Raw genomic sequence first — 16,043 nt, forward strand, 5'->3', positions numbered from 1 at the left:
CTCCCCCACCTGAAACCACCACAGTGGGCTTCACAGCTGAACAGGTGAGAAGACAGCTGAAACGTCTCCACCCAAGCAAGGCTGCAAGCCCGGATGGTGTCAGCCCCAGGGTGCTCAAAGCCTGTGCTCCCCAGCTATGTGGGGTAATTCACCATATCTTCAACCTGAGCCTGAGTCTCCAGAGGGTTCCTGTTCTGTGGAAGACGTCCTGCTTCGTCCCTGTACTGAAGATGCTGCACCCCAGTGGCTCCAATGACTACAGACTGGTGGCATTGACCTCCCACATCATGAAGACCCTGGAGAGACTTGTTCTAGAGCAGCTCCGGCCTATGGTTCAGCCACACTTTGACCCCCTCCAGTTCACCTACCAGCCCCGACTAGGAGTTGAGGATGCCATCGTCTACCTGCTGAACCGTGTCTATGTCCACCTGGACAAGCCGGCGAGCACTGTGAGGGTCATGTTTTTTGATTTCTCCAGTGCGTTCAACAGCATCCGCCCTGCTCTGCTGGGTGAGAAGCTGACAGTGATGCAGGTGGATGCTTCCCTGGTGTCATGGATTATTGATTACCTGACTGGCAGACCACAGTATGTGCGCTTGCAACACTGTGTGTCAGACAGAGTGGTCAGCAGCACTGGGGCTCCACAGGGGACTGTCCTGTCTCCCTTTCTCTTCACCATCTACACCTCGGACTTCAACTACAACACAGAGTCTTGCCATCTTCAGAAGTTTTCTGATTTCTCTGCCATAGTTGGATGCTTCAGCAAGGGAGATGAGGCAGAGTACAGGGCTATGGTGGGAAACTTTGTCACTTGGTGTGAGCAGAATCATCTGCAGCTTAATGTGAAAAAGACTAAGGGGCTGGTGGTGGACCTGAGGAGGGCTAAGGCACCGAAGACCCCTGTTTCCATCCAAGGGTTCGGTGTGGACGTGGTGGAGGATTACAAATACCTGGGGATACAAATTGACAATAAACTGGACTGGTCAAAGAACACTGAGGCTGTCTACAAGAAGGGTCAGAGCCATCTCTACTTCCTGAGGAGACTGAGGTCCTTTAACATCTGCCGGACGATGCTGAGAATGTTCTACGAGTCTGTGGTGGCCAGTGTTGTTGTGTGCTGGGGCAGCAGGCTGAGGGTAGCAGACAACAACAGAATCAACAAACTCATTCGTAAGACCAGTGATGTTGTGGGGGTGGAACTGGACTCTCTGACGGTGGTGTCTGAAAAGAGGATGCTGTCCAAGTTGCATGCCATCTTGGACAATGTCTCCCATCCACTTCATAATGTACTGGTTAGGCACAGGAGTACGTTCAGCTAGAGACTCATTCCACCAAGATGCAACCCTGAGCGTCATAGGAAGTCATTCCTGCCTGTGGCCATCAAACTTTACAACTCCTCCCTCGGAGTGCCAGACACCCTGAGCCAATAGGCTGGTCCTGGACTTATTTCCAGTTGGCATAATTTACTTACTATTTAATTATTTATGGTTTTATATTGCTATATTTCTACACTATTCTTGGTTGGTGCGACTATAACGAAACCCAATTTCCCCCGGGATCAATAAAGTATGTCTGTCTGTAGATAATTGCTGTAGATCAGCGTGTCTGTCAGGAGGGTTATTGTGGGCTGTTGGTAGGGAGATATTACTGCTTGGAGTGAGGTGACTTGGTCAAAAGTTTCTTACACCCAAGTCCTTGCACTTCATTTCTCATTTATTTTTGTCCCCTCCCAACAGGGCAGCAGGTGACGGGCTTTCAACCTTCTCCGGCCAGGGTGGTAATAACCAGACCTCCACCTCCTCCCCCACGGCAGACTCAGCCAGCACCTGGGCCACAAGCAGGAGCACAGGTAACAGGCAGGGCAAGTGTGCAAGGTGACAGGTGCTGCAATGCTAACTTGTTTCCAGTGCATAGAGCTGCACACAGTACTGCAAATTAGGTTTTCCCAATCTCTTATATAATTTCAACATAACTCCTTTACTCAATACATTGATTTATGAAGGCCAATGTGCCTAATGCTAATTTATAATCTTGTCTACTTGTGACGCCACTTCCAAAGAATTATGGATCTACGTTTATCGATCCCTCAGTTCTACCACATTCTTCAATGCCCTATCACTCATCATGCAAGTCCTATCCTGGTTTGTATTCCCAAAAGTTCAAAGTAAATTTATTATCAAACTGCATATACTACCTGAAATTCATTTTTTTATGGGTATTCACGGTACAGTCGGCCCTCTGTATCTGCAGGTTCCGCATCCGGGGATACAGCCAACCAGACAGAAAATATTTGAAAAAAACATTCCAGGAAGTTCCAAAAAGCAAAACTTGAATTTGCCACGTGCCGAGCACGATGCTGAATCCACGTGAATGAAGTGATGTGTAGGCATACCTGCTGTAGCCTCCCGCCAGCTCACAGATCCTCAGTCTCTCTCCAGCACTTGTTGTTTGAGCATTGCTCGCCTCGCGTCTCGTTCGTTCACGAAGGAGCGAGACAAAGGAGTTTAAGGCTAGTAATGGATGGCTGGCTAACTATGTAAAGTGCAACAGCCTTAAGAACTTAAAGATCACAGGAGAATCGGCATCGGCTGATGCCGAGGCAGCATCAGAGTTCCCAGAAGAGCTACGATGGTTGCGTCTGGTAGTGATAGGGGATTCTATAGTCAGGGGGGCAGATAGGAGATTTTGTGGGGAAGATCGGGAGTCTCGGATGGTATGTTGTCTCCCTGGTGCCGGGGTCCAGGACATCTCAGATTGGGTGCAGGTTATTCTCGAGAGGGAGGGCAAGAACCCAAATGTGGTCCATGTAGGGACCAACGACGTGGGTAGGATGAGTGAGGGGGTCCTGCGTAGTGAGTTCAGGGAGTTAGGTGTGAAGCTGAAGGGCAGGACCTCCAGGGTAATCTGGCTTTGTGCGTGGTAGGTCATGTTTAATAAATCTGTTAGAGATTTTCGAGAAGGTTACAAGTAAAGTGGATGAAGGGAAGGCAGTGGATATTGTCTACATGGACTTCAGTAAGGCCTTTAACAAGCCCCCGCCTGGGAAGTTAGTTAGGAAGATTCCGTCGCTAGGTATACATGGTGAGGTAGTAAATTGGATTAGACATTGACGTAATGGGAGAAGTCAGAGAGTGATAGTGGAGGATTGCCTCTCTGAGTGGAGGCCTGTGACTAGTGGTGTGCAAAATGGATCAGTGATTGTTCCATTGTTATTTGTCATCTATATCAATGATCTGGATGACAATGTGGTAAATTGGATCAGCAAATTTGCTGATGATACAAAGACTGGAGGTGTAGTGGATAGTGAGGAAGGTTTTCAAAGCTGGCAGAGGTATCTGGACCAGCTTGAAAAATGGGCTGAAAATGGCAGATGGAGTTTAATACAGACAAGTGTCAGGTATTGCACTTTGGAAGGAAAAACCAAGGTAGAACATACAAGGTAAATGATAGGGCACTGAGGAGTGAAGTAGAACAGAGGGATCTAGGAATACAGATACAAAATTCCGTAAAAGTAGCATCACAGGTAGATAGGGTAGTAAAGAGAGCTTTTGGTACATTGGCCTTTATAAATCAAAGTATTGAGTATACGAGTTGGAATGTTATGGTGAGGTTGTATAAGGCATTGGTGAGGCCGAATTTGCAGTATTGTGTGCAGTTTTGGTCACCGAATTACAGGAAGGATATTAATAAGGTTGACAAAGGAAGGCAGAGATCGCATAGCATTAAAAAAAAGGAAGTATGACAGAGCTAAGGTGAGTGGGAGGACAGATGATTGGGAAGTTTTTAAGGACAACAGAACTTAACTAAAAAGGCAATACGGGGAGAAAAAATGAGGTACGAATGCAAGCTAGCCAGGAATATAAAGGAGGATAGCAAAAGCTTTTTTAGGTATGTAAAGAGAAAGAAGATAGTTAAGAACAATGTTGGCACCTTGAAGAATGAATTGGGTGAAATTGTTATGGGAAACAGAGAAATGGCAGAAGAATTTAATGGGTACTTTAGATCTGTCTTCATGAAGGAAGACACAAGCAATCTCCCAGATGTTTGGATGGGCCAAGAACATAGGGTAACAGAGGAAATGAAACAGATTTACATTAGGAAGGAAACAGTGATGAGTAGACTGATGGGACTGAAGGCTGACAAATCCCCAGGTCCAGATGGTCTGCATCCTAGGGTACTAAAGGAGGTAGCCCTGGAAATTGCGGATGCATTGGTAATCATTTTCCAATGTTCCTTAGATTCAGGATCAGTTCCTGAGGATTGGAGAATGGCTAATGTTATCCCACTTTTTAAGAAAGGAGGGAGGGAGAAAACAGAGAACTATCGACCTGTCAGCCTAACATCAGTAGTGGGGAAGATGCGAGAGTCCATTATTAAAGATGAAATAGTGGCATATCTAGATAGGATTGGGCCGAGCCAGCATGGATTTACCGAGGGCAAATCATGCTTGACTAATCTATTGGAGTTTTTCGAGGATGTAACCAGGAAGTTAGACAAGGGAGATCCAGTGGATGTAGTGTACCTCGATTTTCAGAAGGCATTTGATAAGGTCCCACATAGGAGATTGGTGGGTAAAATCAGAGCTCATGGCATTGGGGGGAAGATATTGACATGGATAGAAAACTGGTTGGCAGATAGAAAGCAAAGGGTAATGGTGAATGGATGTTTCTCGGAATGGCAGGTGGTGACTAGTGGGGTGCCATAGGGCTCTGTATTGGGACTACAGCTGTTTACAATTTACGTCAACAATTTAGATGAAGGCATTGAGAATAACATCAGCAAATTTGCTGATGATACTAAGCTGGGTGGCAGTGTGACATGTGATGAGGATGTTAGGAGAATTCAGGGTGACTTGAATAGGCTGGGTGAGTGGGCAGTTACTTGGCAGATGACGTTTAATGTGAATAAGTGTGAGGTTATCCACTTTGGGAGTAAGAACAGGAAGGCAGATTACTATCTGAACAGTGTAGAGTTAGGTAAGGGAGAAATACAAAGAGATCTAGGAGTCCTTGTTCATCAGTCACTGAAGATGAATGAGCAAGTGCAGCAGGCAGTGAAGAAGGCTAATGGAATGTTGGCCTTTATTACAAAGGGAAATTGAGTACAAGAGCAAGGAAATCCTTTTGCATTTGTACAGAGCCCTGGTGAGACCACACCTGGAGTATTGTGTACAGTTTTGGTCTCCAGGGTTAAGGAAGGACATCCTGGCTATAGAGGAAGTGCAGCGTAGATTCACGAGGTTAATTCCTGGGATGTCCGGACTGTCTTATGCAGAGAGGTTAGAGAGACTGGGCTTGTACACGCTGGAATTAAGGAGATTGAGAGGGGATCTGATTGCAACATATAAGATTATTAAGGGATTGGACAAGATAGAGGCAGGAAATATGTTCCAGATGCTGGGAGAGTCCAGTACCAGGGGGCATGGTTTGAGAATAAGGGGTAGGCCATTTAGGACAGAGTTAAGGAAAAACTTCTTCTCCCAGAGAGTTGTGGGGGTCTGGAATGCACTGCCTTGGAAGGCAGTGGAAGCCAATTCTCTGGATGCTTTCAAGAAGGAGCTAGATAGATATCTTATGGATAGGGGAATCAAAGGATATGGGGACAAGGCAGGAACCGGGTATTGATAGTAGATGATCAGCCATGATCTGAGAATGGCGGTGCAGGCTCGAAGGGCCGAATGGTCTACTTCTGCACCTATTGTCTATTGTCTGTACTGGACATGTACAGACTTTTTTTCTCTTGTCATTATTCCCTAAACAATACAGTATAACAACTATTTACATAGCATTTGCATTGTATTAGGTATTATTAAGTAATCTAGAGATGATTTAAAATATACGGGAGGATTGCGTACGTTATATGCAAATACTACGCCATTTTATTTAAAGGACTCGAGCATCCATGGATTTTGGTATCCGTGTGGGGTCCTGGAACCAATCCCCGCGGATACCAAGGGATGACTGTAAATACAAACTCAGTAACATCAATGAAAAACCGCTCACAAGACAGACAAACAGCCAGTGTGCAAAAGACAACTAATACTGCAAATACAAAAAGAAGAAAACAAACAAAATGATAAATAAATGAGCAATAAATATTGAGAACATAAGATGAGTCCTTGAAAGTGAGTCCGTAGATTGTCGGAAGAGTTCAGTATTGGGGTGAATGAAGTTAACCCCTCTGATTCAAGAGCTTGATAGTTGAGGGGTAATAAAGCTTCTTGAACCTGGTGGTGTGGGTCACGAGGCTACTGTACCTCTTCCTAATGGCAGAATGAAAAGAGAGCATGACCTGGTTGGTGGTTGTCCTTGATGACAGATGCTGATTAGCTGCCACAGCACTCTTATAGATGTGCTCAGTGCCGGGGAAGTCTTTACTCATGATGGACTGGGCTGTATTCACTACTTTTTGTAGGCTTTTATTATAACACCTCATACTTGGCTGCATTAAATTTCAGCCGAATTTTCCATCCGGTCCAGATCCTGTTGCAGGTTTTGATAGCCTTCCTTGCTGTCCAAATCCCCACTCAGCCTTGATGTCGTCTGCAAATTTGCTGATCCAAGTTACTACATTATCATCCAGATTGTTGATTTAGATGACAAACAACAACAGACCCAGCATGAATCCCTGTGGCACAATGTTTGTCATAAGCCTCTAGTCAGAGAGGCAGCCATCTACTACTGCTCTGGCTTCTCCCGCAAAGCTACTGTCTAATCCAGTTTATTACCTCATCGTGAAATTAAGTGACTGAACTTTGACCAACCTGCCATGCAGGGCTTTGTCGAAGGTCTTGCTAAGGTCCATATAGACAACATCCGTTGCCTTTCCTCCATCAACTTTCCTTGTAACTCCTTCAGAAAAACACTATAAAGTTGGTTAGATACAACTTGCCATACACAAAGTCATGTTGACTACCCCTATCAGTCCCTATCTATCCAAATACTTGTATATACAGTTCCTTACAATTCCTTCCAATAACTTACAGACTATTCACATCAGGCTTACTGGTCTATAATATCCCATCTTGTTCTTAGAGTCTTTCTTAAACAACAGAACAACATTAGCTATCCCCCAATCTCCAATGCTGAGGCCGCTTTAAACATTTCTATTAGGGCCCCTGCAATTTCTGCACGAGCCTCACAGGGTTCAAGGGAACACCTTGTTAGGCCTTGGGGGATTTATCTATTCTAATTTGTTTCAAGACAGCAAACGCCTCATCCTCTCATCTGTGTACGGCCCATGACCTCACTGCTATTTTGTCTCACTTCTAAAGACTTGAGTAAATACAGATGCAAAAATCCTTTTAAGATCTCCTCCATTTCTTTCGGCTCCAGGCATAGATTACCACTCTGCTCCTCAAGAGAGGACCACTTTTGTCCCTTGCTATATTTTTGCTCGTAATATATCTGTAGAAGCCCTCCTGATTTCCTCCTCCTCTGTTTTTTTTTTATTTCTTATACTCAAGTACCTCATTGGTTCCTGCTTACATATACCTGCAATGTACCTCCTCCTCCTCCTTAGCCAGGACCTCAATATCTCAAAAACCAAGGTTCCCTGCACCTGTTATGCTTGCCTTTTATTCTGAGAGGAACATGCAAATTCTGTACTCTGGGAATTTCACCTGTCCCAATCCACACTTGCCAAATCCTTTCTGATACTATCAAAATTGGTCTTTCTCCAATTTAGAATCTCAACACGAGGACCAGATCTATCCTTTTCCATAATTACCTTGAAACTAATGGCGCTAGATGCAAAGTGTTACCCTATACAACCTTCTGTCATCTGCCCTGTCTCATTCCCTGAAGGGAGATCTAGTAATGCTCTCCCTCTAGTTGGGTCCTCTATGTACTGATTAAGGAAGTTTGACAAACTCTATCCCATCCAGCCCTCTTACAGTATGGAAATCCTAGTCAATATGTGGGAAGTTAAAATCACCCACTACCATATGTTTCTTGCAGCAGTTGGCAAATTTGCTCCTCTAAGTCCCACTGACTAATGGGCGGTTTGTAATATAATCCCATTAATATGGTCATCCTTTTCTTATTCTTCAGTTTCACCCATACAGATGAGCTGTGCAACCTGTCCAGTCTGAGCACTGCCGTGATACTTCCCCTGATTAATAATGCCACCCTTCCTCCTTCAATACCTCCTGCTTTATCGTGTCTACAACATCGGAACCTGGGAACATTGAGCTTCCAGTCCTGTCCCTCCTGCAGCCACGTCTCACTAATGGCTACAATGCAATAATTCCATGTGGATCAGCCCTAAGCTCATCAGTCTTTCCTACTATACTCCTTGCTTTGAAATTTAGACACCTCAGAACATTAGTCCCACCATGCTCGACCCTTTCGTATCCTGGCTTTCTATATAGGCTTCACAATATCTTTCCCTACAATCACTCCTCTGTCTGCTCTAGCACTCTGATTTCCACTACCCCCCCCCCCCCCCAACCCTGGTTCAGAAGGAGGGGGACTTGACAGTTTTTGAGCATTTTCTGTTTCACGGTTTCCAAACCCACCAAACAGTTAACAGGAGATGCTCAAAGATAGTCAAGGAGCCACAATCGCACACCTTGCTACCTGGAGCCCCATGCAGCTTGAGATACTGAGTCAACGCTGCGACGTATCCGTTGTGTTACTTTGTGTTTTGAGTTATTTCCAGACTGTTTTTATTACTTTCTGCTTCAGGTTCCTCCTGGCTCCGCTCGTGCCCCTGCTCCTGCTCCGCCTCCTGGCCCCGGCCCGGCCACCCTGGCGCAGATGATCACCGGGCTGGTCGGACAGCTTCTGATGCAGCCTGCTACTGTCGGTGAGAAGTTGCTCTTCGTGACCTCGCTCTTGCGTTGTCCTCGCTTGCTTCCCGTTGCTGTGTAGTCCAGCCTGGTTGAACTGCCTCAGGCAGTAGATTGCATATATGAACATACCCTTTCTCCCTTATCCAACCCCTCTTGTCCCAGGATATGAGATGATGGAGGGAGGAACTTGGGTCAGACAGCATAAGCAGGGGGAATAGACAGTCCAACATTTCAGATTGAGACTCTTATCTGGACTGCGAGGTAGCCAGTACTCAGAGGTGGGGGAAAGGGATGAGCAAGAGCTATAAGTCGGGGTGGGGATTGGAAATATTGATATAGAGGTTGTAGTGAAGGTAACAGCACCACGGATAATGGAAGCTGATAAGAGAGGAAATTGCAGCATGTGATCGTGAGGAACATGGGGAAAGCAGATGGGAACAGAGTTGGAAGGAAAACCAGTGAGAGGAGTAGGGTTGTACAGTGAGTGGAGGAGGGGAAAGAAACAGAATTTAGAGACTGACAGGTGTTTATGAGGAACCGGGTAGATCAGGAGGTGAAAGTCAGCTGCTAGCAAATAAGAGTTGTGGCCAACCTGTGGGAGCATTTTGTGTGTGGAGCAATATCACTATTTATTAGATTTAGACTGATTGAAAGGAAGTGAAAAGCTGTCATGGGGAAAAGTGTTTTTAACCGACATGTGGTTAGAACCTGTAATTCACCTGCTGCTGAATGATGGTGCCAAAAGCGTTTGGGAAATAGCTTCATGTTGTAAAAGACTAGCTTTATTTGGTATGTGTTCATCAAGAATGACGACACAGTGACAAAGTGTCGTTTGCAACAATGATGAACATACCCTGACGATATGCTGGGGGCAGTCCACGGCCTAGCATGCCCACATTTACTAACCCTAACCCCATGCACCTTTTGAGTGTGGGAACCAGAACACCACACAGTCACGGGAAGGGTGTACAGACTGCGGCGGGAATTGAACCCTGATCACTTTTGAAAGCGTTAAACTATGAACCAGTAGTGTTCATTGTTACTTGGTGCCAGTCATGTGAGATCCCCTGGTGAGGGAGTACGGCACAAAGAGAGGAGCTGAGGGAAAGGAAAATCAGTGAGTGGAGTGTGTGGCTGATGGGCATGTGGATTGGTGGAGGAGGGGGAAAAATCAGGGTCATTGGGCTGGCATGTGTGTCGGAGGGTCTGAGTGGATCAGGAGAGGTGAGGATAGTCAGCTGGCAGACAGTAGTTGTTGATATTTCTGGCATGGTTAAAATCTAGAATCTTACCTCCTGGAAATGCGGCGGGGCAATTTCCAGTATGAGGGGAAATTGTCAATGGAAAAATACGCAAAGCTACAGAAAAGGAGGTGGATAGGGGTTCCCAAAAATTTTTTAATGCCATGGACCCCTACCATTAACTGAGGAGTCTGTGAATCCCAAGCTGGGAATCGCTGGGCTAGAGGGAAGAAATAGGATGTTGATTTGGGAGAACGCTGGCATGGACACAGTAGTTGCTGCTTTCTTTTCACTACCTCGTATGGAGTGATCTGCCTGGAGGCATTCAAACAAAAGCTTTGCAGTGGCATTGATAAACCAAATCCCAATTCCAGTCTTGCCTGCTCTTGTGGAAATGTTGGCTCTAATCCTATTTGTCTGTGTAGATGTGGAATGATGCTGAGGGTAGTAACACCTTGTTAAAAAGGGCACAGCACAGGCCGGTCAGTGTGGGACAAGCTGGTGAACATGGGTTCAATTGTAACATTTAATAGAAGTTTGGGCAGATCTGTGATGGGAGGGGTTTGGAGAGATGTGGTCAGGGTGCAGGTAGATTGGACTAGGTCAGCCAGGATTGGCTGGGCCAAAGGTCTTGTTTCTGTACTCTGAGTCTCCATTGCCTGGAATGGAGGGGTGGGATCGGCTGGTTTATTCTCACCTCTCAGTGGCACCTACCTCAGCAGCATGTCAGCCAAGTGTCAAAAGACAGGCACCTTCTCTTTGAACTTATCCATGATCTACTGGCTCCTCGTTCCACCATGGAGCTCATTGTTTCTTAGAGAATTTGGGAGTTGTTATGAGAGTTGGAGAAAGGGGAGGGGTTGAAGGAAGCTAAGAGTAAGATTGAATAGGTTAGGACTTTATTCCCTCGAGTGCAGGAGAATGAGGGGAGATCTTATAGACGTACATAAAATTATGAGGGGTATGGATGAGGCGAATACATGCAGGCTCTATCCCTTCAGGTTTGGGTAAGATTAGAACTGGAGGTCATAGGTTTGGGGTGAAAGGCGAAATATTTAAAGTGCAATGTGAAGAGGAACTTATTCATTCAGAGGGTGGTGTGAGAGTGGTCCGAGCTGCCGGTGGAAGTGGTAGGTGCAGATTCAATTGTGATACTGAAGAAAAGGTTTGGATAAGTAAATGAATGGAGGATTGTTGTCCAGGTATAGCCATATAGCTACTTGGGTTTGGGGGGCTATGTTCAAGGAGATGCAACTGGGCAGGAGATCAGGTCAGTAGGGACAGGATGGGCCGAAGGGTCTGTGTGCTGTAGTTCTCTGTGACTCTGTAACAGCAGGACACACCAGTTAGTTTAACTCTGTTCTGGGGAGTCTAAGGAATTTAGGTTGGCTTTGGTATAAAATACCAGGTGCCCTGCCTTCCAGTACCCCTCACTGTGAGAGAGTTTTGTCCCACGGCTGTCATGTTGTCTCTCACTCCCCTTTCTCCATCTCTGCAGCCCAGCCCACGACAGCAGGAAGCACTCCCTCAGACACCACCAACACCAGCTCTGCGACCACCTCCGCCACGGCAAGCAGAACATCCACCACTACTACCACTACCAGCTCCACTGGGACCACCACCAGCAGTTCAGCTGCACCAGACTCTGGCGCCCAGCCCGATGTCCAGCTCTCGCAGCTCCTGGGCACTTTGCTGGGGTCGGCTGGTACCGGCATGGCCAGTGTAGGCTCACCCACCATTACTGTGACCCTGCCGGGGATGCCAGCTTTTGTGCAGGGGATGACAGAGTTTCTGCAGGTGAGTGGATGGCTGTTCCTGTAGTCGCAGAGGTTGGGGTCCACAGAGCAAGAGCAGAGCTGCGCGATGAATTTGGATGGCCAATTCAAAGGGTCAGCATAAGCTTAATGGGCCAAATGACCTCTGGTATCTACACATGGGCGCATATCTGAGAAAGAGTGTGCTAGCATTGATCAGGGTCCAGGGGATGATCACAAGAATGATACGTGGAATGAAAGGGTTGACATGAGGATTATTTAATGGGTTTGGGCCTGTACTCACTGGATGAGGGGACGCAAAGATTCTCTTTTCTGTCCCCTCCCATTGGCTGAAGAAGCAGAAGCCTGAAAGCACCTACCACCAGTCTCCAGGACAGCTTCAATCCAACTGCTCGAAGACCGTTGAACAGTCCCCTAGTACATTAAGTCATTGATTCACAATAGTCAGTAGTTTGGCATGGAAACAGGATCTTTGAGATGCTGGTGAACCTCTTCTCCACCACTTCCATATCCTTCCTCTAAAGGGGTGACCACAACAGCATGCAATATTCTAAATGTGCCCTATGCAGCTTTTACTCTGCTGTTATAGGAATATTGAATATTCCCTAATGTGATAAGCTATACGCTTGACCTCATTAGCTGCCTCAGTTGTAACCTTGCACTTTATTGTCTACCTGCACTGCACTTTCTTGGTAGCTCTGACACTTTATTCTGCACAGTGTTTATCTTGGTAGGTTTAACTTTACACGGTAATTTTACTTCATAATTCCTGAGTGCATTTTTGTAATGAATGGATCTGTATGCAAGGCAAGCTTTTCAACTGTACCTCAGTACATACAGTGCTGTGCGAAAGTCTTAGGCGCACATATAGATATATATATATATATATAGAGCTAGGGTGCCTAAGACTTTTGGAGTATACTGTAATAGAGGATTACACTGCTGCTGCTGCAAAAAATCCATATTTCACGACATATGTGAGTTATGATAAACCTGATTCTGATCTGGGAACTATTGTAACAGAGTGGGAGTGGGGCAGAGAGGGGGGAATCAGAATCAGGTTTATTATTACTGGCATGTGACGTGAAATTTGTTAATTGTGGTTGGAAAAGGGGGAGGGGATGGAGCGGGAAGGACCAGAGAGATGTTCTGTAATGATCAATAAACCAAGTCAATTATCTTGCCTGGTGTCTCAGCACTGGGTGTATCTGTACCCCTGCTACCACCCCCCCCCCCCCCTCCCCAAATCCTGGCACTTTTTCTCTGCCAGCTTCCCCATACCCCTTCCGTGATGCTTCACCCTCGCCATTCCCAACATTCTTTGATCCCGCCAGGTTTACAAACTCTCTGTATGCTCCACATTGACAAAGTACTGTGCAAAAGTCTTAGGCACCCTAGCTAAATATATGTGCCTAATACATTTGTACAATACTGTACGACAATAAATCAACTTAACTGTTTATTTGAATGGGTCAGTTGCCTGCTTTGACACTGGCAACTCACTTTTTCTCATCCTTTCTCCCCTAGGCAGCCCAGGGAGCAGCAACAGTTCCTCAGACTCCTGCCCAAGGAGCTCCCCCACAGGCCCCACAGGCCCCTCAGACCCCAGCCCCAACGCAAGATCCACCTACGTCACAGCCGGGTCAAGGCAGAGAGAGCCGGCAGCAGACAGGGGTAGATACACTGCCGCCGGAGTTCTTCACCAGTGTGGTGCAGGGCGTGCTCTCCTCCATGATGGGTTCACTCAATGCCCAGCAGGGCAGCACAGAGAGCATCGCCGATTTCATCCAGCGGCTCAGTGGCACCAGCAACATCTTCGAGCCGGGTGCTGATGGAGCTATAGGTACGACTGGCACTAGCCAGGCCAAGGAACAGTTTCCGGGTGCGGCATTGGGGGTGCTCAGGGGATTGCTACTAGGCAATTCTCATTGTTGTTCTACCATGCTGAGCTCTTTTAACCAAACTGTAGTGGAGAGAGAGCGGGAAGGATGGGAGTCACTGTTAGAGAGTGTGGTACCTTGAATCTTAGTGTAGAATTAAACTCTTGGGTCTGTTGAGACTGGTGAAGCCCCACTTGGAGTACCGTATACAGTTTTGGTTGCCCTGTTATAGGAAAGAAATCATTAAAGTGGGAAAGAGTGCAGAGAAGATTTATGAGGGCATGAGCTATGGGGACAGTTTGGGCAGGCTGAGACCTTATTCCTATAAGACGGAGGGCAACTTTATAGAGATGTGTAAAATCATGAGAGACATGGACAAGGTGAATGCTTTTCCAGCTTTGGGAAATCAAGAATCAGAGGGCTTAGGTTTAAGGTGATAAGGTGAGAGGGGAAAGATTTGAAGGAATCTGAGGGGCAACTTTTCACCCAGAGTGTGTGGAATGAGCTGCCAGAGGAAGTGATTGAAGCAGGTACAGTGACAGCATATAAAATAAGTTTGAATGATTACATGGTTTAGGGGGAATACGGTCCAAATGTGGGCATGTTTCCATGTTTTATTCAGGCTCTCCTCAAAGGCTTGAGTTTAGTGACTGGATTGGCTGGGACTATTTTCCCTGGAGTGAAGGAGGCTGAGGGGTAACCTTACAGAGGCATACAAACTCATCGGAGTTAAAGATAAGATGGATGATCAGTCTTTTCCTCATGGTCATCATCATGTGCCATGTCCTATGACATCGATGATCATGGTGTTTACAAGATTAATGACCCCAGCCATTAACAATACTCTTCAGAGATTGCCTAGAGTCAGTGGTCCATAACCAGAACTTGTGCTGTGCACCAGCTGCTCATACAACCATCCAGCACCTGCTCCTATGGCTTCACGTGACCCTGATCTGGGGGGTGGAGGTGGTGCTAAGCAATGATATACTTTGCCCAAGGGTGATTTGCAGGCTAGCGGAGGGAAGGAGTTTTCTTACACTTCCTTAGTAGAGTTGTATCTGTACCCTGCCACTCATCGTAAGGCAGAGTCAGGTTTATTAGCACTGACTTTGTATGATGTGAAATTTGCTGTTTTGCAGCAGCAGTACAGTGCAAAGAGATAATATTACTCAAATTTACAAAAATATATAATTAGTGTAAAAAAATACTGAGGTAGGTTTAAAATGGGGTGAAATTTAAAGGAGATCTGAGGGATAGTGGATACAGTTACAGTGTTTAAAAGGCATTTGGAGAGGTGTTCCATGGATGGGAAAGGAAGAGAGATCCAAGCCCAATGCAAACAAATAAAATTACTGTAGATAACCATCCTAGTTGGTGTGGACAAAATGGAGCAAAAGGGGTATTGTACATTTGATACTATACTGTACATTTCTAAGATTCAATGAGTATGCTTAGAATGGAAGTGAGAGAATCTAGTATTAGGGGATCCCTTTAAAAATAATGGATCAGCAATTTAAGACCAATGAACCCGCACACCTTTTCTGAAAGTCTTAAGTCTTTGGAGCTCTTTTCCTCAAAGTGAAGGGAAAGAAAATCTTTGAATGTTTTTGAGCTGGAGGTAGATGGTTGAAAGGGGTACATGGGTCAATGGAGATGTGGGCTTGAGTTTGTGTTGGTTTCAAGGAGATCATAGAGACATGGAGAAAAACAGCATGAAAATGGGCCCTTCAGCCATTGAGTATTTACCACCCATTTACACTAATCCTACATTAATCCCATCTTTTAAAGTTTTCCCATCATTGTCCCCCAGATTCTACCACAAACCGCTAGGGCCAGTTTACAATATCCAATTTATCGTCCAACCCGCACATCTTTGGGATGTGGGAGGAACCCAGAGCTCCAGCAAGAGAACTGTGTCACAGGGCGGTGGCTCCATCCAGTGTGCCATATTGTCTTATTCAATGATACAACAACCTTAAGCAGGACCAAGGAGCCTACACTAGCTCTTAATTTGAAATGTTCTTGTCCACCTGTATGGCCTCAGGCCATCATCTTAAATCCTATGCAAAAGGAATTGCAAAAACCACAGTTATAACTTAGAGGAAAAGAGTCTTCACTGTAAGTGGGTAATCCCCTATTTTTAAAGTAGCCCCTTGATTCTGGATTATCCAACAAGAGGAAACAGCCTCTTCACATCCACCCTGAAGACCTTTGAGCATTGTCATTGAATCCTAGAAATGAACTGTGCTGTGCAAAAGACTATGCACAATACTAAACATATTGGTTAAAATAGGAAGGTAGGTGGGAAACATACATAAGAGTGCTTAGCTTTATATTAGCTCTGTAGTATCAA

General features: G+C 45.8%; 1 protein-coding gene across 6 annotated transcripts in view; it reads left to right on the top strand.

Moving 5' to 3' along the window:
• The window catches only part of LOC140718335 (large proline-rich protein BAG6-like), a 127,376-nt gene that overhangs the window by 93,498 nt on the left and 17,835 nt on the right, over window positions 1-16,043 (top strand). For all 6 annotated transcript variants that reach the window (XM_073031930.1, XM_073031922.1, XM_073031940.1 and 3 more), the window contains 4 exons: window positions 1,737-1,849; window positions 8,688-8,808; window positions 11,534-11,832; window positions 13,338-13,653. In XM_073031930.1, the coding sequence (XP_072888031.1) occupies window positions 1,737-1,849; window positions 8,688-8,808; window positions 11,534-11,832; window positions 13,338-13,653 (849 nt within the window). The remainder of the gene's footprint in view (window positions 1-1,736; window positions 1,850-8,687; window positions 8,809-11,533; window positions 11,833-13,337; window positions 13,654-16,043) is intronic.

The sequence above is a fragment of the Hemitrygon akajei genome, chromosome 2 (assembly GCF_048418815.1).
Source record: "Hemitrygon akajei chromosome 2, sHemAka1.3, whole genome shotgun sequence".
Classification (NCBI taxonomy): Eukaryota; Metazoa; Chordata; class Chondrichthyes; order Myliobatiformes; family Dasyatidae; genus Hemitrygon; species Hemitrygon akajei.